Source organism: Columba livia, chromosome 9 (assembly GCF_036013475.1).
Source record: "Columba livia isolate bColLiv1 breed racing homer chromosome 9, bColLiv1.pat.W.v2, whole genome shotgun sequence".
Taxonomy (NCBI): domain Eukaryota; kingdom Metazoa; phylum Chordata; class Aves; order Columbiformes; family Columbidae; genus Columba; species Columba livia.
In genome coordinates, this window is record NC_088610.1 from 1464728 (window position 1) to 1484627 (window position 19900).

Here is a 19900-nt window from a genome sequence, read left to right on the forward strand (position 1 = left end):
AAACTTCATTCAGCCCCGCCGAGCGTCCCCACAGCAACCGCTGCCCCGTTTTCCCGAGGTGAGAGAAATTCAATGCAGAAGGAAAACCATGTCTGAGCTGTCCTGGGCGCCCTTTCAGAGCCACCAACCACCCCAGTGAAATCCAGAGAGCTGGCCGGTGGAAAAATCAGGCTGTAAATTCAGAAGTCCAGTTGTCCGACCTCACTCCGCCACAGAACAAGGTCTGATATGCAAAAGATATGTTTTTCTAGGTTGGAAAATTTCATACTTTTATTTCTACTCAGGCTCGAATGGTCTCTGAGTTAATTTCTTCACCCGCAGATTTCTCCTTCATTTCCCCCCCGCCTCTTTTTTGCTTTCAGTCTCTTCAGCACTTGCTCTGCTTTGGAACCATTGAGAGTGACACAGAAAACGAAACAGGGAATCTTCCAGTTTCGGAGAAATTTTGAAAAGTTGCAGGACAGAGAAGACAAATAATTAAAAAAACAAAGGGAAATAATGGTTTTTTAAATTACATTCAGTTGCAAAGCAGAGAAAAAGTAAGGGAAATCAAAACAGTTACATATTTAAAATTATTTTTCAGCAGTATTAAATCTTTAAAACTGCTCCATTTCAAACCTGAAAGCAGTAGCAAATTGGATTTTTTCCACCGACGCGTATAAACGGTAAAAGGATAAAGTACACGGAGATTAAATAAGAAGGAAAATGATCTGTTTACAGGTGGAAAGTGACTAAGGAAAGCAGAAAGTCCTCAAGTGCTCAAACACCCTTGGAAGTGTCCAAAGCCACCGAGACCTCGTGCATCTCAGCAGCCAGGGCTGAGCGCTTGGGGTCCAGGTTGGTCTCCAACCACGTCTCTTGGCTTGCAGACTATTACGCTGAACAAATAAACCCACATTTCACATGTGGACGTGGAAGGTGCTTCTACACCAGCAAATGTCCCAGTGCCAGTGTGCGCTCCCGCATGGCGGCCCCTCCATCACCTGGTAGCGCCATTGGGCGTTAGGCCTCTGGCGCTGCACAAAGCTCTCCCCGGCCCACGCCAACACATGGTCTCCCCATGTTATCTCATGGCCCTGTTGTGGAGGTTCAAGAGGTCCACGGCGTGGCCAGATGCGGTAGGTTTGGTGGCACGGCCATGGAAGTGCCAGCAGCTCTACAGGTAGGTGGTGGCCTCGCGGCTCTCCCGCTCCCTCGCCTGCGCCACGGCCACGTTGATGCACTGAAGCCACTCCTCGGCGTTCTTCTCGTCTTTGGCTTTGAAAACGTAGGTCTTGCTGTCGGTGAAGATCTCAAAGGCCCGGGGCAGGCTGCGGTCCCGGCGCTTCTTGGCCACCACTTTAACGCTCTGCACCTTGCTGAGCTCAATGGGGCAGTCGTCCGGGTCATCCTTCTGAAACACAGGAGAGACAAACAGAACCACGTTCATCTGGTTCAGCTGCCGGGGGGGGTCAGGTTGGACGTTAGGAAAAGGTTCTTCACCCAGAGGGAAGAACAGGCTCCCCAGGGAGGTGTCACGGCCCCAACCTGACAGTGTTCAAGAAGAGACTGGACAACGTCCTCAGACGCATGGTGTGACCTGTGGGGTGCCCTGCGCAGGGACAAGAGTTGGACTCCACAATCCTTGTGGGCCCCTTCCAGCTCAGGACATTCTATGATTCTATGGTAGAGCTTCCACCATCTTAATAAACAGCTGATGTCTCCAGAGCTGGGCTTGTAAACATTGCTCATGTGGCCAAACGCACTGATGGGACTTCCCAAAAGGGCCTTAAGGGAGTCAGAAACGCCCATCCCCTGTGAAGCCAGTCACCTATCAACCACCATCAGGTTATTTGGGGTGTCGTGGTCTGCATCCAATGGCCAAGGGTCCACAGTGACACCTACCAGCTCTTCCCCCAGCATCTGCATGGTTTAGTTCCAGACTCAGCTATTAAATGGGCTCAGATTTTCCTTTCTCTGGCTTTTAATACAAGTGACCTCTGTTAACGCTGCCACACAAAACTCGTGCCTATGGACCTGTTGTCTCCAGAGCTGCTCTGCCCTCCCAGCAGACCAGGTTTGCAACCTGGGACCAGAACTGGGCACTTCTTCATCCGTCTCATTCATTTTGTCTCAGGGAGCCAGTTCCCAGACTTGAGAAGCTTTCTTTACATGGATGATTTCCCTCTAAAACGTTCAGTTCTGTCCAAACCACTTTCCATGAGCAATGAAGTTCATCTCCAGCTTCACGTGGGAACAAACGTTTCCAGAGCCACCACTGATTCCCCACGTACAACCACAGGACATGGCCCAACCTCCTCCGCTTCCACAAACACTTGTTAGGGCTCTATCATAAAATCACAGCACGGTTTGTGTTGAAGGGACGTTCCCAGCCCCCCCCAGTGTCCCCCCTGCCATGAGCAGGGACATCTTCACCAGCTCAGGTTGCTCAGAGCCCCGTCCAGCCTGGCCTGGGATGTCTCCAGGGATGGTTCATCCACCACCTCTCTGGCCAACCTGGGCCAGTATTATCAGCAGTATTAAGCTGGCTCAGCACTGAAACCTCATCTAGGATAAACGCTGTGAAAACCTTAACCACAAAAAATACAAAGCAAGGATAGACTCGAAAACCAAAGCTTTGCACTCCATGAGCCAGACCCTTAGACTCAGAAGCCCATCTAGCAAAAATGATCTATTCCCTCCATTACCACACAGTGCTTGACCTCAAGTTGCTCAAGAAAGTTGATTGTACCCCAGGCACATTTCTGTGAAGGAGTTTACCACAATTTTCCAGGAGTTTAGGATGTGGCTGGCTTTCAGACCTCTTCTATTTTGGCTTTCTCCTGCCTCCCCTTTACCCACCATCCCCGCGGTTGCTTACACAGAGCGAACATTGTCCGTGTGGTTACTCTGCTCATGGTGGGGCTCCAGGAACCAGCAGGCACAGCCAGCTGGCCATCTCACAATGCCTTCTCTGTGCTGGGTTTGTGTTCTTAAGTGAACAACATGTCAAATGCAAACACCCACGCAGCACCCAGCCCAGGGACGATGGGGCAGAGCCGGCACGCTTGGCCAGGCGAGCGCCGGCCGGCCTCGGAGACCAAAACCAGCCCCAGATGCCGCTGGGCAGGAGCATCTTCCACCTCCCGCAGCATCTTGCGATGCTTTTGGCACCGGGACCGGGGCAGTGAGGTGCAGAGCGTGTCCTCCCACCGGGGGGGGGGTCTGAAAAATCACATTTTTATTGTCCAAGCCACTTCTGTGAGGCTTCACACCTCTTCAAGAGCTAGAAATGTTGTGTTTGGGGTCTGCGACAGCCAGCCCAGGGCACATGTGCAACCCAAATGGGTGGTGCTGCAAGCCGAGCAATGGTTAACAGCAGGACTAGATTCTCAAATTTAGGCCAAAAGTGTAGAAATAACAGGATATAACGCACCAGCTTGAAAGAGCGATAACCCAGGAGCAATAAGCTTGCTGCAGCCCCTGGGGACACCAGCTGGCTATGCTGACGAACCCATCCAGGTATTTGTGTTCATCTTTACAAAATAAAAAGCAAAGCAGCCGTGAGTTTGCCGGTTAAAAAGGGAAAGTTGATCTGTATGAATGACACCATTGAGCACAATCTGCCCTTCAGCTCCATGTGTTGCACGGGGAGCACCGGGAGCGAAAAGCCAAGGAGGCAACTTCTGCACGTTAATCACATCCCGGGAGCGATCAAGGGATTCTCATGTACCACACGCCTGGCTTGTTTGGAGAGCTAATTAAAGCCATTCCATTAAATATACATTTCTATAAGCCAATTGACTTGCTAAAAAAAGCCATTCTGGCATTCTTTCCAAAGGGAACACCAGCCGGTACTGAGCTGTAGCTACGGCACACAAAGTGTCTGCAGAATCTCAACCAGAACACCTCAGAAAGTCACTAAAAGTAAAGAAAAGGCTGTTTGATGAGGTACTTGTGTTCAGGAGGGTTGTGCTGTCCCACAAAAAGCAGACAGGATGTCCTGTTGTATTTCTTATAGGAAGGGGCTCAGGAAGCCACTTCAGCAGCTTAAAGAGCTTTACTAGGTTTCTATAATAATAAAGAATATTTATCAGAAATATTAAGGTTTGACTATAGTTGGAAGATGCTTCCATTTTTGGATTATCTAAGAGATAGGTCTTATAACAAAAAAGTGAAACAGACCATTTTGCGCCACGTTTGATAATTCTCATTGTGAAAAGCTGAAGAAAAAGAGTTTCTAATAACTGAGAGGTAATAATTATTAGGGACTGGATTCAATTAGCTGCTCTTCCAGGCCCTGGGACACATTTGTCTCTGAGTCCCTGAGTTCCCTTCCAACTCAGGACATTCTGTGATTCCATGAGTCTTAACAGTATAAATTTCAAACAATTTCAGAATAATCTAAGCAGGATTTATCTGAATTTAGGTCATGCTGGAAGGAAAGCAAAAAAACCCCCTGTTCCTTCGGGAGCAAAGCATTTTAGGATCACCTTGTTTTAAACACCCCTGGATTTCCTGCACAAATAACACCAGTTACAACGCCATCACCTCAAGAAGAGCTATTAATGTACAAAAGCAGGCAAAACACTCAAAAAAGGTGAACAGTTGCTTGGTTTTGGAGGCTGTCCTGTGGCGTTCAGGAGGGCCTGACTTTCCCGATATGCTGAACAAAACCATCACCCCCCAGACACTGCTGGTCCCACGAAAACCAAGGACCCAGAAATGCCATCTGGCTCGCAGCACGTTGGCTGTGGTGGCTTCGTACCTCGCTGCCCCATGCCGTGCACTTTGCAAATGGCAAAAACACATTACCTGAGCAGAATTTCTTGAATTTGTGCTTGTTAAACGAAATCAAGAGTCACTGTTCAACACTGGAAACTCTTTTAAGCCACTGTAATTCCATCGGGAGCAGAGGGCCTTGGGATGCAGAAGGCCTGGAGGTAGAGGGGACGATGCTCGGGCACAGGTCACCAGCACCGCCAATCTAAAACTCTTTAAAATCTCATGCTTTTGATCCAGAAAGGAAAATGTAACTAAAGCCAACGAGCAACCCCTTGGCTGAAGTTACTCATGTGGCGTACGGGCAAACCCAAGGGATAAAAACCTCTGGGAAAGGGCGTCGTGGAGGAGGGAAAGAGCAAAATCAAATGGACGCTCTTCTGACTTACGGATTTTCCTTTCCGAAAAAGCAGCTGGTTGCCAGCCAGCGTGAAGTAGCGAGTTTTCCACCTTTTGATGAACTTCCAGCGGACTTGCTTCTCCTTGAGCTTGCCCTCCATCAGAGGTTGGCCATCCTGGTTCACGACTGGGGAGAGAACACACGGCGAGAGGGTTAGTTCTGTCCAGGCTTTTGCTGCGATACAGGAAAGGGTTCTTTTAATTTGCAATTTAGCTGTGTCAGCTCCCAGGCCGCATTCCTCCCAACTTCGAGCGCTTGGCTGTCAGAGCAGAAAGACGTTTCAGCCCCGTGTCATGTTTTGCTTGGGAGGCCTCGCAGATGGAGCCGACAGCTCGGGCTGCTCCCTCCATCCCTTCTATTCCCTTACCCATCACGTACTCCTCCCCACCAATACACCCCCCAGTTATTCCTCAGCCCTGCAATTATAATAATTTACAATTTCATGCAATTAAAAGTAAGCATTTACGTTGTCTCTGAGGCTTCAATCCACACTACAGTTACATTCCTGCTGTGCAGAACTTTGGATAGGAATATTTTGAAGATATCGCTCTCCATTAACCACAATACTTTGCTTGATTGCAGCAGCAGCCCTATGGGGAAGGAATGAAGAGCCAGAAGTGGGACGTCCACATGGGGCTAAGACTTGGCACCATCCCACTGGAACGACTGCCAACCTCTCATAGGTAATTCCAGCCCAGAAATGTCATTTAGTTTGCTGAGAAAGGGGTTGGTGAGTCCCAGGGCTTTGTCTCCCAGGTGTGACCCTTCCCCACCCTCCCAAGACACGACTCCTCCTTCCCTTGGGAAGGGATGAGGTTGTTATCAGCCCTCCCTTATCCAGCGGTCGCGCAATAACCCAGCCCTGCGTTCTGCAGAGCTCACTCCCCGTTACATCGTTATTATCTTCTGTAGTTCTTCAGAGATATTTCAAAAGTCATTTAACATTAGCAATCCGTTCTGTAAAAAATGATCCTGACAAGAGAGTTTCTCATGCCCTGTAAATCTTACAGCACCGACCGGTTGGGAATGGGATATTTTCTATCGCTTTTGCACTCCTAAAATAACACAATTTATTTTGATATCTGGGCTGCCAAAGGCCAGAGCAGCCCCCGCTGTCTGTCCTGCGCCCTCGGGAACAGTCAATGTCTTTTCATCCCGTTACCCATTGAGGACATGGATGTTTTTACCATCTTATGGCAAAATTAACTTACAAACTAGCCAATAACACTCCAGTCCATACGCTTTCTATAGTGGTCTGAGAAGTGGCTTCAATTTGCCTTTGAAAAATAATTTAGGTTTGTCAATACAGATTTTCTTTTGATCACTTCTCTTAAAACCAAATAACGCTCCTAGGAAAGGGAAATAAACTCTTTTTTTCCCCCTCTTATTGCAAAATGATTGCTATATTTAAAATTACTTTCAGGATCCAAAGCACTGTGTGAGTATTGGGAAGCCTTGCGCTTCCATTGACGGCGTGTTCCTAAGGCTGTGGCCACCTCTGCCACCCGCCACACGGTCACTTGTCACCGATATTCACCACACTGACTGTGGCTGGAACCACACGAGGTTTCGGGAGCTGGAAGAGCCTTCCCAATCCTTGCACATAAAAGGGAATTTTCCAGCATAAGAAGAACCAAGTGACCAAGAGAACCACCACAGGCTTTAAACCACCGCAGAGCAACCTCCAGCCACTGCCCTTCGCAGAGCAAGTAGCTTAAACATTCTCTAACGCTGGGTTTCTTCTCCCTTTCTCTTCCAGTTTCGCACCCACAGACAGGACGTGATGAATCAGGTAGACCAAGAGCAGTCCAAGGCGTAAGCAGTCTGAGAACGGATGTTTTTTGATGTGATGTTTGCCTTGGAGCCCTTCCCAGCATCTGCCAGATGGTTCGTGACGGGCGGGCTGGCCGTCCCCACGTACCTTAGCATGGACATTCACCCATAAAGCCGCTTCCCAAAAACGTTTGCCTTTCAGAGTGCAAAACGCAGGAGGTTGGTGTGATGCTGAGGATGCGAAGGGATGAGGGTGGCCAAGCGCAGCCACCAAAGGTATTCTAGCACCTGGGGTTTCAAAGCCTTTATAGCTTTTGCGGCACATTCCTCCTGTCTGGCAAAGGAAAAAACAAATAGCGCAAATACAACACAGCAGATTTAGATAAAGAATGTACTTTTTCCCCAGCGCTGTTTATCTTGGCAGAGGTGCAGGCTTCGGGGGTCTTCAGCGTGTGCTATCGCAATTTCCTCGTGGAAGACCATAAATACTTCTGTTTCTGTAGATAGGGAGGTTTTGGAAGGAGATGGGCTGAATGACCTTATGAATGTTTATAAATATATAAAGGGTGTCATGAGGATGGAGCCAGGCTCTTCTCGGTGACAAACAATGGTAGGACAAGAGGTAATGGGTTTAAACTGGAACATAAGAGGTTCCACTTGAGAAGAAGCTTCTCAGTGAGGGTGGCAGAGCCTGGCCCAGGCTGCCCAGGTGGGTTGTGGAGTCTCCTTCTGTGCAGACATTCCAACCCGCCTGGACACCTTCCTGTGTAACCTCATCTGGGTGTTCCTGCTCCATGGGAGGATTGAGCTTTTGAGGTCCCTTCCAACCCCTGACATTCTATGACTCTATGAAAAGGGGGTGGCCAAGTCTCAGCTTCACTGGGGATCTGCAGCTGTGATTTCCACCATAAAACCAGGTTGTGCTCGACGCAGCAGCTCTGTTTGGTGTATTTGCATCACACCACCCAACTGAGATGGGACAAAGCAAAACAGACGCTCGCTTTCTCCCTGCGTCACCCACTTGTGGGTGGAACTTTTTAAAGCCTCTGCTGAGCAGGCTGTGCAGAGTGCGATGGAAAAGGCCACGGGGAATCTCTGAGCTCTACGGCAGGAAAACCATCCATCCATCCCTCCACCTCCTGACGTGGGTTTCTGCATCCCTGGTCCAGGATAGATGCCTTTGTAAAGGAGACTCGTGCCACACAGTCTGCACTGAATTTACACTCATGCGAAATACGTAGAATAAACTGCTGATGAATTAACAGCAAAATAATCCTGTGCAAACACACCCCTATTTTCTAGGCAAAAGAAAGAGTATCCTGTGGCAAAGATCCCCCATAACCACTAACCCTGTTCAAAAGCAGCTGAAATACAGCTCACGCGGGGAACAGGATGCACACAAGGAATCGTCAAATGCCACTGAACAAAAAATTACCAAGGAAAATAATAATCCATTTTAAGTGAGGAAAAAGCAGGTGTGAGTACAAGTTCTCATGCTCTCGTATCAGCCACTTTGTCTTCTGGTGACTTTGTTTCCCGTTATAAAGTCAGCATTATAATTTGTCAGATTTGTGACAAGAGAGAAAAAGGTTGGAATTTTTATAATGAGTTTGAAACGGCATCCAAGCTGGTCTTTTGCTAATTGTGCAAACGCCTCATCAAATGTCTGACTTCTAACACCCCTGCCATCCCCACGATTCGCCACTCTCCTGTGCACTCTCTTGACGAAGGACACGTTGTCACCATGAGAACATGTAGTGTGGTGGCAGGAAATCACCATCGAAGGACCACGTGGGTGACAATAACAGGACACGGCTCCGTGTCGTCCCCCAGGATGAAGCGTCAGAACTGCTGTGACAAAGTCTCTCTGGTGAGAGACAGAGCAATGTAAACCAGCAGCACCAAGCAGCAAGCTCTGCTGGTCAGGCACCGCAAGATACGGAGGTGCCTGGTGCTCAGGAATGCAACATGAGAAAGGAAAAGAATGTGCAATTTTGGCCTGAAGTGGATTTTTATGGCCAAAATCTTTAAAAAAATGTGATTTACTAAAGAAATGATGATCTCTCTTTAAGCAGCCGGTCCTGGAAACAGTGTTAACAGAGCACTTCTTGCGTACATCCACAAAGAAGCCCATGGGGAATTCTGATGTCAGCTTCCAAAGTCGTCGTAATGAACCTGATGCCAGGATGTCTGAGGGTCTCATTAGAAGAAAAAGATCCATGAAAGATAAGAATAAAGCCCTTTTTCCAATATTTTTCTAAGTCCTATTGCTTATTTTCATTGCGGTTAACTTCACAGAACCACAGAACAATTCAGCTGGAAGGGAGCTCGAGGGGTCTCTCATCCAACCTCCAGCTCAAAGCAAGGTCACCTATGGGGTCAGACTAGGTTGCTTGTGAATTTATCCATCCAGGACCTGAAAATCTCAACAACATCTCCAGGCAAGCTGTTCCAATGCCCGCTCATCCTCGTGGTGGGAAAGCTTTCCTTTCTAGCCAGTCTGAACCTCTCCTGTCCCAATTTATGCCCCTTGTCCTCCCACCACACACCACCGAAAAGAGCCCGGCCCCAGCTTCTTACAGAATCCCAGGATGGTTTGGGTTTAAGGGACGTTCCCAGCTCCACCAGTGCCCCCCCTGCCATGAGCAGGGACATCTTCACCAGCTCAGGTTGCTCAGAGCCCCGTCCAGCCTGGCCTGGGATGTCTCCAGGGATGGTTCATCCACCACCTCTCTGGCCAACCTGGGCCAGGCTCTCACCACCCTCAGGGCCAACAATTCCTTCCTCATGTCCAGCCTGAATCTCCCTCCTTTAGTTTAAAACCATCACCCTTGTTCTATCACAACAGGTCCTGCTTAAAAGTCTGTCCCCATCTTTCTTCTCGTCTCCTTTTAAGTCCGGAAAGGCCGCACTAAGGTCTCCCCGGAGCTTCTCTTCTCCAGCTGAACACCCCAACTCTCTCAGCCTGTTCCACAGCAGAGCTGTCCCAGCCCTACGATCATTCCTGCGGCTCCTCTGGCCCGTGTCTGTCCTGTGCCGAGATGCAGAGCTTTGCTCTTCTGTCTGAACTCCAGCCAAAGCCAAATTCAGCCACTGGTAACCCCAAATTCTTCCTGTGGCAGAGCAGCTTACACAAAAGCAGCATCTGCACTATCTAACTCAGTTAGAAGATTATTTTTTTTAATGCAATCAACTGCAAATTGGCACGTGCACATTTCTTGTACACATATTAATTAATGGAAAATGCCTAGTTTTGATTTCTTCACCTTGCGTGAACGAGGACGAATTAAAAGACTTCAGATAAGTGATACGAGAATGATGTAAGACTGATCTTTCATATGTCCATCCATATCATGAGAAAGTAACCATCAGGATGTGACACGATCATGTCTAGTGTGGTGCAGCGTTTGGGGACAGAGCAGAACCAAACCCACATTTTAACAGTGTGGTGACACTACCTGAGCAACAACGTAGGCACGTCATGGGTTCTCCTTCGCTTGGCTTTTAAAAATCACATTTAGATATCTTCAGAAAAAATATACAACAGTGATAGAGATCAAAGAGAAGACATTTCTTTGATATAAGCATTATTGGACTAGATTCTTGGACTATTGTTTGATAGAAGGTCAAACGAGGTGATCACATCATCTTTGTGTTTGAAATCACTGCGTGGTGCTCACATGGATGATGAGATATTTAGCTTCAAAAAAGAAGTTAAACGAATTGGAAGGTTACATTTACTATACATTTGTCATTTTTTTTTCTCTGGCAGAACACACACTAAAGCTGAAAATATTACCCAAACTCAAAACGAAAAATTATTTACTATAATATCCATTGTTTCTTAAACTATCTTAATATAGAGATACTCACTAACTCCAAAAGCAATTTAACCCTGAATAGTACCCAATGATGTGTAAGTGCCCAGTGGAATTATTACCTATCTTCCTTTCTCTGCAGAACTGCAATGCATCAAGCTTTAGGTAGTTTGGGTACTGAATGAAAAGTAAAAAAGCCTCCAAACTCTTCCAAGATGAACTCAAGACAGATAAACCCCAAAGCATTAAATCTTGCATTTGATGAAACAAAATCATCCACAAAAATCCAGTCCAATCATGAACCATCTCAATGATAATAAACTCCTCTTCGCTTGAAAGTGAGGAATGTGTGGGTGGCGAGCAGACAAAGATAGATGGCATTAACCTCAGGGAATATGGATTCGCTCTCATTAATCATCACATTTGGTTTTGTTGAAAATCTGGAAAGGATGCATTACTGCATGCCACTTTTTGTAGTTTTCAAGCAAGCTTTATACCGGGATATTTCAGTTCACTCGATAATCACCACTGCTAGCAAAAGATAAATGCATGCACAAGTTAATACGGTGTTGGCTATTCTGAGTGAATTGCTTTTTTTAAACGAGGAATTCATTAAAAACCCCTCTCGTTTCACCCGAATCGTTGCCCATGGGCACAATGTCTCTCCTGCAGCCCACGGGGATTACTGCAATTTCTGTGTCAGCTTCCAGAGCGGGGAATGTGCTGCAATTCCCTCGCCAGCTAGCGAGTGGTTTTACTGATTTGTGTGTGTGTGCAAGAGCTTGCGGAGCCAACTGTCAATACGGGAGGCGATGTCGAAATGAGGCTCTCAAAGGGCAGCTTTTCCTAACAAGAGGCACACACTGCGTTTACACAAATTCCAAAGGCTTTGTCGCTGAGCTCGAGTGGTTGTAACTGAAACAAGTAAAGCAGTGTAACCTGGTTTTCCTGGCTCTGAACGCGCCGCACGGCGAGGGCACACACGTGTGTCCGAACAGACGAGCGGGATTTGTGGGAACGCTCTTCCCCCTTGGCTCGAGAAATGAACAATTCGGGATGATTTAGCAGCAGTTCTGGAAAAGCGTGGTTGTACAAGCAATGCTTTGCAATCGGAAGAATGCATGAGAAGATAAAATAAATTCAAAAAATCCAACTTTCTCTGGGTTAATTGCCACTTTGGGCTTACGCACAACTGCCTTTTTCCTCACCAACTCCAAGAATCTTCCCAGCTACATCCCAATAAACCACCATTGATCTGGCGTCCTAAGGCAAGGTCGAGCTTTTAAGACACGATCTTTTCCTAAGGCTGGAGGATAAGTGGCATCTTGCAACATGGCATCCAAAAAATGCAATGTTAACAACAACAAAACACAAACAAAGACAATAACAGAAAAAGAATTTGCCTCTGAAATCCTTTTTTTAAGAAGAATTTGGTTGCTAAACAGCATTGCTGAGAGGGAGAAATTACTTTTTTGTCTTTCAAAAGTATTTGAGATTTCAAACACTCTGTCCCGCTGTGGAATGAAAAGAAGTTTTCCAGCCTTTACATTTCTTACCGATTTGAGGAGGCCTCTGAATCCTTTTCTTTTGCGTCAGGTCTTATAAACCCCAGCAGACCCAGGAGCGTCTCCCACTCTGGTTCAACCTCCACATCACCAACACTGGGCTGAATTTGTCATTCACCTGCAGAGGTTTATCCCTCTGAGCTCTATCCCCCATCGTCCTTCCTTTCCTACACCTGAGCTTTCAATACTTTACTCTGAGGAGCAAATAATGATATCCACAATGTGCCTTTTTTTTTCCAAGGTTGCTTTCAGCTGAGACAAAGGGAGTAATTGCTCGTTAAAAAGGACAGTTACAGGCCAAAAATATTCTGTGCCCAGTCCCACCCTGTTCCTGACCATCCCAAAGGCATCCCTGAACTCTCAGCTCTGGCTCTAGAACAAAGGGTAACTGATGATTCCATAGATGCTGATGTTTATTAGAGTCTCTTCCCTCCTCCCTGGGCTATGGCATTTTATCACATTAGGCTTTAGTTGACATCACAGGGATACAAGCTAAAGAAAAGGTAACTCCAAAAATAAATGGTTGTTTTCCACTCCTAGAAAGTGCAGAATGATTAACAAGGGCCTAGATAAGTACCAGCACACAGGAATTAAAGTCTAATTCATGCTGGGTGAGCTCAACAAGGGCAGCCCCCCCTTACCTGGCTGGCCAAGGGCTCCTGCACGTCTCGACGTAAGGCGTATTTTGGCACTTTTTAGGAGGTTTGAGAACATTACACTTCTCTGTTGACCCCAGTGAGTAAACAGAGAGCAGTATTTACACACCCAAGGACGGCGGACCAGCACATGCACTTTTGTCATCGCAGCCTTTTCGCAGCAGCTGGGGGAAATGGTGAACCCTTGAGAGATGTGACCTCCTCCCTCCTCTCTGGGGGACATCGTGACACCAGATGTACAGCCTACAACCCTGCGATGGGATTTTTCACCAGCCTGAAGGAAGGATGGATAAGCAAGAGGGGTGGCATTACACTCCTGCTTCCCAAGGACCAGTGGCCTCGGGCAAAGATCCAGTTGTCCCGACTTGAGATGTTGTCTCAAGTGCTCTGCAAACTGTCTCAAGAGCCTCTTGTGAGCGGTACAGATGGTCCCCACTTGCGCAAGCTCTTCTTGTGCTAACCCAAGAGCTCGCTAAGAATTGATGCCTGGTGTTGCAGCCTGTTATTACTGTTTGCCTGGTGTTTAGACCCATTTGAAGATACCAGCTCCATACTGGTTGTACTGGTGGGGTCTGGATCCCAGACCCAACAGCATGCTCCTGGCAGCTGGAGTTGTGCCACATGGACCTCCCGCACCGCATCCTGCTCCAGCCCTTCTGAGACCTCTCCTTGGAGGTCACGGTGCTTTGGCAAGAGAGCGACAGGGGAGCAAGGTCCCAGTTGTCCTCTGGTGTCTCTGGACTGGTGGAATCAGCAAAAACCACGGCATCAACAAGGAAATGGTGCCACATGTCATCCCCACCTTCATCCGGCCTGATGGCTCTAATACACCTGCTCTGCCAGCATAATCAATAACCAATAACTTCCCACAAACACCCCCCTTTTTAGAGGAGTTAAATGTCTTCAAAAACTCAGAACAAAGCTATTTGATGAAGGTTTGAAATTTTAAGCATTTTCTTTGTAGCTTGACACATATCTATCACTGATGTGTTGGACAAACCACAGCAAGACCACTGTACTGAGATGAAATTTCAGCCCAAAGCATGATTTCTTTTAGGGTCGTTGAGTCCCACGAGAGTTGTGGAAGGAGGAAGATGCTCAGACACCCACAAAATGAGCTGGGCCACTCTTGCAAGACTTACTAAACTCAGGGCTGATGAAATATAAGGAGATGCTAGCTGTTAAATTAAATAACTGAAACAGCCAATTATTCATAGGCTTGGCCAAAATATTCGGAATTCTTGGCCAGAATTGTACAGGCTTTTACAAAGTGGCAAAAAAACCTCTAAGAAAAAGGCCATTCCTTGGGATTGCAGTGCACAGATCTAAACCACATGGGTATCAGAAGGCTTCAGAAAGGTCACCAGAATCTTCTACCTGGCAAAAAGTGTGTTTTCCACTCACCTTGTTTTCTATAATGAAATAGCTGAAGTATTACGGGTGCTGCTAAGCAGTACTATGGATTCAATCCCCCACAGCCCCACCGCTGCGCAGCTCGCTCACCCGTCGCCTTTTCGGGGTTGTTGCACATGAAGCACTGCCACGCTCCCGCTGCCTCGCTGTACCCAAACAAATCGAAGAACCTCACTTCTTCCAGGTGCATCTGCACGTGGTCCAGCTCCTAGGCCGAGAATGAGAAAAGAAAACCAAACTCAGGAGGTGAACCACTGCACGGTTAGCAGCTCAGAACCCAAAATCACAGACTTCGCAACAGGTGCCAGTGGGTGTGCTCTTGCACATGTCTCCTGGGGGCAAACAACCTGCCAGGGAAACGGTGCTGAAGACGTATCTCCCTTTCTAGCGGCTAATATATAAATATAAATAAATAAGTATATATACATAACATGTCTGTAGGATGCAGAGAACTGGTCTTGGATTTTTTTGCCCCTCCAACACCGCACTCAGCAGTCACAGAATCACAGAATGGACTGGGTTGGAAAAGCCCTCAGAGATCATCAAGTCCAACCCTTGGTCCAACTCCAGCCCACTGACTAGATCATGGCACTAAGTGCCATGTCCAATCTCAGTTTAAAAACCTCCAGGGCCGGTGAGTCCAGCACCTCCCTGGGCAGCCATTCCAATGCCTGACCACTCTCTCTGCAAACAATTGCTTTCTAATCTCCAGCCTAAATGTCCCCTGGCAGAGTTGAAGCCCATGGCCCCTTGTCCTATTGCTGACTGCCTGTGAGAAGAGCCCAATCCCCACCTGGCTAGAACTGCCCTTCAGGTAGTTCTAGAGAGTGCTGAGCTCAGCTCTAAGCCTCCTCTTCTCCAGACTAAACAAGCCCAGCTCCCTCAGCCTCTCCCCATAGGGCTTGTGTTCAAGTCCCTTCCCCAGTCTTGTTGCTCTTCTCGGTCCTGCCCAGCACGTCTCCCACCAACTGGACTACTTTTATTACTTCCAGCCCTCTCCCAGGATGTTTTTAATTAATTAATTTAAATTAAATTAATTTATTTTAATTAATTAAATTAATTAATTAAAAAGGTCCACTGGATCTTCATTTTCCCCTCTTTGCTTTTTAAAGAAAGAACAGAGGCTCTGAACCCAGCCCCCTGGGAGAAGCGCAAAGACAAATGTTTAATATGAACGTTAATATGAACATTTCCAAAACCCCAGCAACAACAAGATGGATTTAGCTCACACAAAACACACCCAGGTAAATGTGACGTTGCTCTGCCCATGATCAGCAAGGGAAATAAGGATTACGCATCTGAAAAGTAAACTGAACATCTGACTTGATCAAAGAAACCTCCAGAAAGTATATTTGCTGCTTCAAGTACGGGAAAAGGTGGAGGAGTTTCCTTTTGAGGTAATTAATAACACTCTATAATCTAGTGTATTTTAAAACCCGTTATTTAGTTTTAAAACCCGTTATTTAGTTTTAAAACAGAGTGTGATCTCATAATTAAACAAATGGTGTTAAATAACAGCAACCAAGTTACTGCAAACAGAATGGGAATTACCAGGACCACTCAGAAAACACTCCTATTTATTTGCAGGTCTGCAGCAGCCCAAAGAAAACACCAATTTATGCAGCTGGTGGGGAAAATCCCATCCCTTGCCAGGGCCACGAGCTCAGCACACTGCCCAAGGCTCTGCGGAGGATGGAGTTGTCCAATTCGGGCCAATTTCGCTGGTATGGCGTCTCTCCTTCCCAGCCCCTTTCAACCGCAAAAAATGCTGTTTTCACAAGATTAAAACTACAACAAAAGCTGAATTTTAACCAGACACGAGGCTCTCGGGTGTCCCCACCCTCTCCATGCTGGAGACCATCTCCTGATGGATTTTTGGCTGTCCGAAGTAAGGATGGGAAGGCAGTTTGGGGAGCACTGCACACCACCTGAGCTGTGGGGAGCTCCAAAAACCGGCTGATACTGGGGAGCACAGGTAGAACTTGATTATTTTGCTCTGTAACTGCTCTTCATACATCGCTAAAGTTCTAATGTTTTTCCCCAAAAGGGAATTCAGTACATTGGAGGAATGGAGCTGGCTGTGCTGTGGACCAGGAGCGCTGCGCAGGGACACGGGTTAGTGCCAGGGTTGGGTTAATGGTTGGACTCGATCTTGAGGGTCTCTTCCAACAAAATGATTCTATGATTCTCTCCCTGTCTCCCGCTGGTCTGTGTGTAGTGGATCACATTGAACAGAAAGCCCAGGAGCTTCTCCACCCTGTAAAAAAACCTTTTAGTGGCTGCAATGAGCCAACTCCAGACTGAAAAGGAACAAATATCACTGAAATATCAATGCGGCAATCTTTCTTTTCCACTCTGTACGCTTGAAATAATCTGCAATAAGCCACTTATTTCAGGAAGAGGAGCATGGGGAAAAAGCCTAATTGGAGAGGAGAGATTTATCTCATCCCCATGCGCCATCATCTCAAAAACCTTGGTGACTCCATTGTGAGATGGTGGCGCTTCTTTCTGCTCCGTAAACTGAGATCGCAAACAAAGGAAAGGGAAGAACAGAACTAACAATGGCTCAAAAATGTTAATTATTCTCTTGCAATGCCGCTCAACAAAAGACCCTCTGAAGGCATCACATGGGGCTCGTAAAGTAGTCACCATCTCACTCTTCTGACACAGCGTGAGTCAACACAAAGAATTCAGCACCGAGCTCAACACCAGCTCAGTTTTTGTAATGTGGCCCCTGTGCGCTTTGATAAAGAACGATGAAGCAACCGAACGGAAATCTGCAAGGACGTACATCTGGAAGTGCTTTACTTCTGGCACGTCTTGAGCTGTGTTGGATAAATATTATTTGTGGCACGAACGGGCTGCCCAGTGAAACACGACGTGAGCTCTGTGAGCCAGGTATTCGCTGCAATTCCTTGCACGCGCGGACCGGGCCAAATGCAGAAATCGCTTACAGGGATGTCAATCTGAAAAATACTTCTCAGAATTTACTCTGGAATAAACCATTGATGTCATAGACTTTTTTTTTTTTTTCCAGCTTTGCAAAATAGTTTAGAATAAAAAGTCTAAGTTCGTTATTTTCTGGATTAGCCACAGGGTCACAGGGCAAAACGTGGATTGCAGAGCAGTGATGCAGGATGGACTCTGCTGTGGTTCCTTCGGACCTTCCCCACGTCCTCACAGCACAGAAACCCCTCGGTTCTGATACAGCATTCAGACGTCGCTGTCAGACGATGCAGAACAAATGTAAAATATCATACAGGGTGCTGATGCTGCATTTATATCCACAGCTTTCAAAATACTTTGAATTACAAGTGCTACGCTTACTGAAACAACCACACAATGCTAATTTGATTTCCTGCACTACCAGAAGAGGAATACAATTAGCAACTACAATAATTTTGTCAAATCTTTTGCAATATTTGAAGTACCATTAGCAACAGGAAGAACTGCTGAAAAAACAAATTCACATTACTACAGAAGCTTAAACGGACAAGTGAGGTAAGGACTAGGATTAGGTCTTGCTCCCAGAAAACGGGACTTTTCTCAGTAAATTGAATGAGAATTGCACTACAAACAGGTTCTGTACTAATAAGCTAAACAAAAACTGAGAACGTAAATCCAGCAGCACACTGTGGAGACTGAGCCTGAATATTCAAGTCGTTTACCGTTTCAGATGTGTTACATCTGCCTGTCTTCGGCCTCCAAAGGCTCGTAGGCAGTCCACAGTTCCTGGAGTTTCCAAACTTCCATTCACAGCTTAATTCATTAAATCAGTGAAAATCAATGTCCCATTTTCCAGCTCCACTATTTGGGAACTCGGAGATACGGTTACTGTCATGCAGCGATGAAACTTCCCAAAATAGGGCAAACACTCCTATCTGAGCATTAGCAGGATTACGCAACCGATGCTCCAGAGACTAATCACGTTTCTAGGGTGTTGGACACGTTTTGTAGACTTTGTGTGCATGATGTCTAATCCTACCACTCTTCCCTAAGCTTGTTATTCACCCCAAACTCCTTTACACTCCTCCAGCTCTGACTTTTGACGAGTAGATCTTGGCACGGTCTCAAGTTAAGCCAGTATTGAACAGCGAAGCAGTTCTAATGCCTTCAGATGAGTCAGGCTGGGATTTCGATAGCATTTAAAATACTTAGTGCCGGCTTCACTGTGTCTTAAGTAAAACTGGGCCATAAGCTGGGTCTCAGATGTGAGGATCCCCTAGTCCTCTTACATACACAGCAGGAGTCCCCACTTCAGTGCAGTATTATCTTGGGGTTTCAGTAGGTGTTGCTAACAAAACTCCTGTTTTTAAATCAGCCATAACCTTAGTAAATTAATCTGATTCAGTCAGACATCCTCATGCGTACAATATTCTGAGAGAGAATGTTTTAAAATCATGTTTGACAATTCATTTCATCCCATTGAGCTGGATGGAGATGTTCAGGAATAAATAGATATTTGTTTTACAATCCTACAGTGTCCTTTTCCAAGGAGCCCGATTAATAGCTTTGAAATAGCATTTGCTGAAATCCCGGAGACAGTAAACAGCTTTGAAAGAGTAATCTTCTAAAGGGATGGGGGTAGCTAATGGTGTATTTGCAAATGATCATTTCCATAAAATCCAAGCCTGTGTTTAACTAGGTGAATTTCCAAGTGGCTGCCAAACAGCCCACAGTGACAGCTAATCTGGATCTAGAGTTTGAAACTGCGAGCAGGAAAAAATCCATACGTAGCATCATTAGTTTCCATCACACCAGGAACCATCCAATGTGAAGCGTGTAGGAGAGGCTGGAGAACAAGCCTGGAGACCTTTTGACGCACGGAACATAAATGACACCGCGGACCTTCTGCAGAGGTTGAAAATATAATGGCTGGTCGACACTTTTCAACATCACCACAAGCCGAGTGTTCATGGCAAAGGGAGGTCAGAGGCACAGGCTGTGGATCGTGATCTGGCCATAGAGGAGGGAAGACTTGGGAAGATGCCAGAACTAAGGCAAAAAAGGGGAAGGGCAGGGAAAGGGGGTTTGTTTTTCACAGTGTGGCCACAGCAAAGAATTGCTGTCGTGATTGTAAAGGTCTTTGTACAGCTGTTCTAAATGTCAGGGGGAAGTTTTCTGCTATTTATTTTTCTGAGGAAGAAAAAAGCTTACCTTTTGGTGTGGAAATGTAGACTGGATCATGGCGGTTTCAAAACTGTGCGTCCCCTTGAGCTGTGTCTTCTCCCACAGGGCCTTGAGGACTTGCACAGAACTGCTCTGGATGGACAAAGGTTCTGCAAACAAGCTCTGAAGGAAATGTTGAAAACAGGGTGTCAAGCATCTTGTACTTGGCCATCAACAAAGATCATCTTGTTCTCAGAGTGGGACAGCCACGCGTGTAGCCAAGGATTAGCTCATTTCTTTGTAAGGAATTACGATGGATCAATATGTGCGCAGTTAGACAAATCCTCAAATATTTCATTTCCTTTGGGTCTTTTTCATTGCACATGTCTTTAAGTTTTGTGGCTC

At 46.5% G+C, this 19900-nt stretch overlaps 1 protein-coding gene across 9 annotated transcripts in view; it reads right to left on the minus strand.

The window, feature by feature from the left end:
* Positions 1-242: 242 nt before the first annotated feature.
* Positions 243-19900, minus strand: part of VEPH1 (ventricular zone expressed PH domain containing 1) — an 85505-nt gene continuing 65847 nt past the window's right edge. For 8 of the 9 annotated variants that reach the window (XM_065073393.1, XM_065073394.1, XM_065073392.1 and 5 more), the window contains 4 exons: positions 19544-19678; positions 14477-14594; positions 5151-5287; positions 243-1393 (listed from right to left, as the gene is read on the minus strand). In XM_065073393.1, coding sequence (XP_064929465.1) covers positions 1157-1393; positions 5151-5287; positions 14477-14594; positions 19544-19678 — 627 coding nt within the window. In that variant the 3' untranslated portion in view covers positions 243-1156. Of the gene's footprint in view, positions 1394-5150; positions 5288-5627; positions 5752-14476; positions 14595-19543; positions 19679-19900 lie in introns of all 9 variants that reach the window. The other variant, XM_065073399.1, reaches the window with a different exon arrangement.